At 48.9% G+C, this 7,224-nt stretch overlaps 1 protein-coding gene across 1 annotated transcript; it reads right to left on the reverse strand.

Moving 5' to 3' along the window:
- Window positions 1–362: 362 nt before the first annotated feature.
- On the reverse strand, window positions 363–6,673 carry LOC123163116 (WAT1-related protein At1g09380). Its single transcript, XM_044580873.1, has 4 exons — window positions 6,343–6,673; window positions 2,269–2,331; window positions 1,424–1,551; window positions 363–1,192 (listed from the first exon to the last, which is right to left on the reverse strand). The coding sequence occupies exons 1-4, from the start codon at window positions 6,504–6,506 to the stop codon at window positions 459–461; spliced, it is 1,089 nt and encodes a 362-aa protein (XP_044436808.1). The 5' UTR covers window positions 6,507–6,673; the 3' UTR covers window positions 363–458.
- Window positions 6,674–7,224: the final 551 nt, after the last annotated feature.

The raw sequence follows: 7,224 nt of genomic DNA on the forward strand, positions 1-7,224 counted from the left end.
GCCGGGCATGCAGCCATGCAGGTCGTGCGCGTAGTGCAGCGGGGCGGGGTGGGCTGAGTCGTGTGCATGCGCCAGCCCGGGTATAAATCCCGTAGACCGCGTGATGGTTGAACCCACGGAGTCTGAGAGTTGGTGCTCTTGAGAAAATTGCTATATGTGCAGCTTGGCGTCCGCACCTGAAAACTATCTTCGTCCGCTCACTTCTTCCTCCGTTCGAGCGACAGTGAGCGAGAGAGCAAGGGTTCGGCCCAACAGCGATCGACGTCGGACGACAGGGCACATCAGGAGCGGCGCCTCCGACTGTTCGGCGTGGACCTCGAGCTCGCCGGCGCAGATTGATAGGAGATTCATTACGCACATTATTATTAGATCGTCAAAGAAAGAAGAGATGCAACTTCATGTAGTGTCCGTCAATGGCAATCTCAAGTTAAGCTAAATCCATCGACCGCTCTAGTTAGCTAGGCGATGCCATCGTCGGTGTCTCCTCGCCGCAGCCCCTGCTCGCGGTCGTCCCCTTTGGCGGCAGCGGCGAGCTCCTTGCGCTTGCCCCATAGGAATGCGTAGAGGCCTGCGACGACGAGCGCCGCCCCGAGAAAACCGCCGAGGTAGAGGTCGGTGCCGAGAAACACGGCGTCGACTGCGGCGGTGACCACCAGCGACAGCGAGTTGAACATGGGCGGGTACACCGGCCCGCGGCGCGCCACCGCCCACGACACGAGCACGAACGTGGCGCCCGTGTTGAACACCCCGGAGTACACCACCGTGACCAGGCGCAGGTCCCACCCCAGCCTCCACTCCGCCGCCCAGCCATGTCTGTCGCCGGTGGGGGTGAGGGCGAACGCCACGGCAGCCGCCGCGGCGGACTGCAGGCTGCCCGCGGCGCAGGTGAGCGCGGTGGCCCAGTACCGGGACGGGAACACCTTGGCGACCCTGGTCTGCACGACGAACCAGAGCGCGTAGCTGATGCAGCTCCCGCACAGGCACAGCGTGCCAGCGGCCATGTCGCGGGCGCCATGTGGGTGTGGCGCGGCCGTCGGCGCGCCGGCGTGGGCGTGGTCGTGGAAATGGAGGTACGGCAGCGGGAGGTGAGTGCCCTTGCAGAAGCTGACCACCATGGTGCCGGCGACGCCCACCGCCGCGCCCAGGAGCTTCATCCTGCCGGGCCAGTGGGAGAGGGAGAGGCGCTCGGCCCCTGTGTTTTGATTTTCGGTTTGAGCTTTTTTTCGCCCTAGGCCGAGATGGCTGAATTTCGGCCATTTTCAAAAATTTCGACTGAAATTTGACCAAATTTTAACTGTAATTTGACTTAAATTTAACCAAATTTGCCAAATTTGAACAACTTCGGCCTAAATATGCTTTTTGCGCCAGGCCGAGATGGCCGAAATTCGGCCGAAATCCACTTTTTTCAGCCGAAAATCAAAACACAGCTCGGCCCGCAGCACGACGGCGATGAGGAAGGTGGCCACGGGGATGAGGTTGGGGAAGTTGACGGCGTAGGCGGCGCTGGTGTCCCGCAGGCCCCCGTAGTACAGCCCCATCGCCAGCAAAACTCTAGTAGTAGATTATAGATCATACACACATATATATATTTGAATTTGTGTCAAGACAAAGAATGTTAATCGATCCAGAATATTAAGAACCAAAACCAGTGTGGACTGTTTTCTTTTTTGAGTACATGGCATTTTTTTTTCTTTTTTTAGTACTCCCTCCGTTTCCTAAAGATTTCAACAAGTGACTACATACGGAGTAAAATGAGTGAATCTACACTCTAAAATATGTCCATATACATACGTATGTGGTAGTCCATTTGAAATCTCTAAAAAGACAAATATTTAGGAACGGTGGGAGTACATGACAATTTGTTTTCAGATATGCTGTTTAGGGCCTTGTGTTATGTGCTTTTATAGAAATAAATCAGTTGTTTTTAAACACCGGCCATGCTTACTTAATAGAGGGTAGACGCTTAAAAGAAAAATCCCTAAACACATCTTACATTGCATTGTATACAAGGCCTTAACTAAGGAAACCGAGAAACTGGTAGAGATTTGCAACGGCCACTCGTTATCTAAAGATACACATAGACTGCACACAATTTTGGAAAATGTGTAACTACTCTTTTTTTTCAATTGTTGTTGGACCAAGAACCGACAATCATGATCATCAACGAGTAAGAATTAAACTAGGTCATTTCTCACTTTTATATTTTTCATAGGTGAAATGGAGTAGCACAAGTGAGGACATTTTGCAGGTAGTGCATGCGAACGTTACCCGAACATAGCGTTGATGGAGATCCAGCCCAGCATGGTGAGGTTCACCTTCTTCCACATCTCCCTGCAACCATCCACGCGCATGACGTAATTAAGAATAGCAGATATCATTTGTTCTTTCCTTTCCAAATGTGTGCTAGCTACACATTTCTTAAGTTAGCAGTGCACCAGCTAGTTATTACCTGCGATCACAGCTGAAGAGAGATTTAAGGTAGCTGGGCATGCACAGGGAGTAATTTCGCGGCGCCGCGCCCAGCTCCGCCTCTAGCGCCGCCGGCGACCTAGGTCGTGGTCGGCCTCCCCTGCCATGGCTCGGTCGGGCCCTTGTGGCTGGTCGGCGACGCACGGCGCGGGAGGCTTCCCTAGTGGCCATCCATGGACGCGGCTGCGAGGGCTCTACTTTCTATACTTCGACGACGAGCTGCTGTTGTGGTCTCGCATGGGGCCGGGTGGTGGGAGGGGGGGGGGGGCTGGCTGGCTGGAGGGACGGGGACCCGCTGTCGAGCTGCCCGTCGCCGACACAAGGTTATCGCCGGTCGTGGCCGTGGGCCACTCCTCCCCCTTCCCTTCCCCCATCCTCGTTTGTTCTTGGTTTCGGCGTTGCTCGAGGCGGGGTGGTTGGCCGGCAGTATCGGAGGCGGCGGGGGTGCGGATTTGTTCAAAGTCATGGCCTTTGGTGGTCCTCAGGGCGGTCTGGTTGCAGGGCGGCGGCTCTGGCGGTGGGAGGCGCGTTGGTCGTGGGCTGACTGCGTGGCTCGGGTGCGGGCGGGCAACCATGGTCGCTTGGGCGGCAGCGGGTGGCTGGCGGAGTGGGGTTCCGACGGAGGGGTAGGAGCACCGGGGTTCACCACTTGCCCAACCCCGGTACCGGCTAACGGAGGCGGCATCCATGGACGTCGTTCTCCTCCTTGCAGGCTTCATCGTGGTTCTCCGACTTCTTTCGTGTCACTCTGGATCAGACGGTGACGGCTTCCTACGGTCGTATCCTTTCTGAATGCATCGTCTTGGAGTCCCCGCTCCGGTTGTGTCCGTCTCACCGCTCCTCGGTGGATTGCTCATCTTCATAGTGGCCTTCAGCTTATCATTAGGGTGCTTGATCGTCGTTGGGGTGGTGTTTTCAGTGCTCGGCACCTTTGTATCTCACCTTAGGTGTGTGCGTTCAGTGCGGTGGTGGAGTGCGTTTGTATCTTCTTGCTTGAATGTTGTGTTGATGGTTGCTTTATACAGTATATAATACGGGAAAACCTTTTTTCGTCATTGATTCCTTAAGCAAGCAAACAGGCGGTCAGCTAATAAAGGAGACGAGAATGGTTTTTTCTGAATTGATTAGTGCCGCAAGCAAGCAAGCTAAGGTAGGCGCAACTTTCTAAATTTGCCCACAATGAAAAAAAAAACTTTCTAAATTGACACAACATGCATGCATTTGGGTCGATGGAGACAGCACCATATGCATGCATGCATGCAGAACTCCTTGCCAAAACATTTCGGTTCCTGGCGAAATGTTTGTTGGCTCGTCTTTGCAAACTCCTCCTAGCTGCTTCTATTAAATGGTTTTGAAAAGAAAAAAAAACCATAAGATTTTCCTTCTGGCTTGGTTTGTTGTATTTGTACTATCTTTATCTTTATCTTTACCTACTAATAAACCACGCATCGCTTCTGGTGGTACGTCATAAAAACAACCCTCGAAGTTGGCAATAATTATCCACCAATGCCACCCATAAGTGGCAAAAACGATTCGTTTTTAATTTCTAATATCGCTCCAGGGTTCTGTTATTAAAGGTGGATACGATATAATAGCACCAATGCATGAGCAGCGCGATGGCTGAGGCAACGATGCTCCACACAGGAGACCAGGGTTCGCACACAGGAGACCAGGGTTTGATCCCTGGTTCTCACGCTTTTTCTCTTTCTTTTTACCAAGCGCAGTAATGGGCCAGCCCATGTGCGGGTCGTGGCGCCCCCTGTTTTCTATATCTTTTTTTATTTCTATTTTGTTTTTTCCCTAAAAATAAATTTCGGATTGATGGCGCCCCCTATTTTTTATTTCTTTTTACTTTTTTATTTCTGTTTTGGTTTTTTATCTCAAAATTAATTTCGGATTTCCAAAATATCAAACAAATGCGAGTTCTGAAAAAAAGTAGGAAAATGGTAAACTGTTTGTGAATTTAAAAAATATTCTAAAAATCAAAAAATGTTCATGACTTAAAAATTGCTCACAAATTATAAACAAATCACGATTTCTAATGATTTCATGAAATAAAAAATGTTCATGATTTTTTTAAATGAGCCAATATTCAAAGCATATTCAGGAATTTAAAAATCATGTCCATCAGCTTTTAGAAAATGTTCACAAAAATTAAAACACATCTGTAAATAATGAACAAAACTAATTGTAGGTTCCATAAAGGTTTTATTAGGAGATCTATATAGCTCGTTTTATGATTTTATTTAGTCCTTCGCGTTGGGTAAAAAAGGATTTCCGTGTTTTGTACAACGCTGAACCCAACAAAATTGACATAACTTTCTAAGGGTTTGTTTTTGTAAGCTATATTAAAATGACTAAATGTCTATTTTGCTTCCATACATAGTTATGCTTATTTTCATATCACAATAGTGGTTATGGTAAACACCGCTACGCTAAGTCCAGACGAGACACTTTATTTATCAGTATAGCTCAGGCAGGGTCCGTCAATGCAGTTTGCTCAGCCACAAAATATTTTGTTGTGACGCCTTAAAAAATCAAGTCTTGATGAGCATCATATTGTTCGTTTTTGAAATTACATTTTAAAAGTGTCTTATCGCATCATGACATGATTTGTGTATACTTTGTGAATTTGATTCATACTTTTTTATATCTACCACACATGTATAACTTGATAGTTTTTTTCCGTTGCAAGGCATGGGCATTTCCAAAAATGTTCGCTAAATCAAAAAAAGTTCGTCAAATTCAATAACTATTCCACCCAATTTCTAAATATTTTCATCGATTATAGAATGTTTGCCAGTTCAGGAAAATTGCTTAAAAATGTTCACAATTTTTAAAAAATGTTTGTAAATAGCAAAAAATATTCATAAATTGAAAAAATGTTCTTGATTGTAGAAAATGTTCAGAAATTTGTAATAGTATGTTGTTTGCGATTTCAAATATGTGCATGAGTTTAACAAATTGTTCATAATTTCAAAATGTTCATGATTTCGAGAAATTGAGAGAGATATTGTATCTCGGTGATGCAACGAAATGTGATCATGACCATTTGAAATTATGAATTTTTTTCTCCCGTTGCAACGCACGGGCCCTTTTACTAGTAATGATAAATTAGCTAACACACAAATACACAATGACACAAGGGTCATATGTGGATTGACCAGATCATCTTTTCTTGTCGTGTTCTTTTGCCTCTAGCTACTTTGCTGGAAGTACATTTCTTTGTCAGGATTGGAATTCTTCTCGGTGGGTGAGTTGTCAACGTGCAATCCCTGCTCCAAAGCAGAAGCAGCGGTGCTTGCCATTTTTCATGGAAATCGCAGTCTACTCTTGTAGCTACATGGGCCATTCGGAACGCTAGCTAGAAGTGACTTCATCTTCAGCGCAGATGCAGAAAGAGATTCAAAGTGGAGATGGGCTGGCTCACACACACACGCGCGTGCGCACACACACGTTCACAAGTCCACAACAAACCAAAGATGAAACAGAACAAAGAAGACGTACGATGGGGTCAGTTAGATTTCTACGAGCACGTACGTACGAATTACTGCGTTCGGTGCGGTTAAACGTACGCACGTCAGAGTGCCGTAGCCAGAATATTTATACGCCCCAGTGCGCGGCTGTAGCTACAGTCACGAAGCTTTTCCCCTCCACGCCCCAACACGGCCTGGCTACGCCCGTGACTTGTACTACAAACCACCCAGCATTAACACATTTGTGCATGCTCTCGGACGTACTACTCCTGTGCGCGCGCACATGCTGCTCGTCACCCTGGAGATGCGTCAGTCTCGTGGCGGAGTGAAGGACGGGCGCGGCGACCACGCATGCCGGTCTGCAAAGTCAGTCAACTCCGAGCGCGCGCGTGCGTACCTCTCGAAGACGGCGGCGAGGGGGGCGACGGCGACGGCGGCGACGAGGTTGCGGTAGACGAGCAGGACCAGGGGGTGCATCCCGCGGTTCAGAGCCACCTCCGACAGCAGCATGGTGCCCACCGTCAGCAGCTGCACCAGCACCATGCCGGCCGGCAGCGCCATCCGCGCTCCGCCTTGTGCCTGCTGCTCCTCCTCCTCGCCTCCGCCACAGACATGGCCGGCACTGCCGGCGCCACGTCGCCCTCCGCCATTACCCCCAGGTCACAGAGCGGCCTAGGGAAAGGAGGGGCCGGAGAGCGATCGGGCTAGGTAGGTTGGCACTAGGCAAGCGGCCGGGGAGTGAGAGACTGAGAGCGGTAGCTCGCGACTAGCAATATATAGCCGGAACCGACCGCCAATGCAAGGCAGTAAAAAGATGGATGACTTGCGTCGACTACCATATATTTTCCCTACAGACAGGTATACGCGTGCATCTATATCTATATCTATATCTATAATTCTATATTTATATCTATTGTAGACGGGATAGTTTGCAATACAATAGACGTTGTATTGATGTGGTGCTGGTGCACGTATATATAACTATAGGGTAGGCCTCTACCTCAATTATACAAGACTAGGAGGTGGGCTACAACTCTAATATACATGCAACACAAAATACATACTCAACACCCCCCGCAGTCGAAGCGTCGCCGAAGACACGGAGACTGGACCAAAACTCCTCGAAGATGGAAGTAGGCAATCCCTTAGTCATCACATCAGCAAACTGTTGCGACGTCGGCACGTGGAGAACCCGAACACGGCCAAGGGCAACCTGCTCGCGCACGAAGTGAAAATCGAGCTCAATATGCTCCATACGTCGATGGTGCACCGACTTGGC

Source organism: Triticum aestivum, chromosome 7B, assembly GCF_018294505.1.
Source record: "Triticum aestivum cultivar Chinese Spring chromosome 7B, IWGSC CS RefSeq v2.1, whole genome shotgun sequence".
Classification (NCBI taxonomy): domain Eukaryota; kingdom Viridiplantae; phylum Streptophyta; class Magnoliopsida; order Poales; family Poaceae; genus Triticum; species Triticum aestivum.

Coding starts and splice junctions, on each gene's coding strand:
- LOC123163116 (XM_044580873.1), bottom strand. CDS start 6,506: ATGGCGCTGCCGGCCGGCATGGTGCTGGTGCAGCTGCTGACGGTGGGC. Junction 2,332..6,342: donor CTCGCCGCCGTCTTCGAGAG/GTACGCACGCGC, acceptor GGATGGTTGCAG/GGAGATGTGGAAGAAGGTGA. Junction 1,193..1,423: donor CGTGCTGCGGGCCGAGCTGT/GTTTTGATTTTC, acceptor ATCAAAACACAG/GGGCCGAGCGCCTCTCCCTC.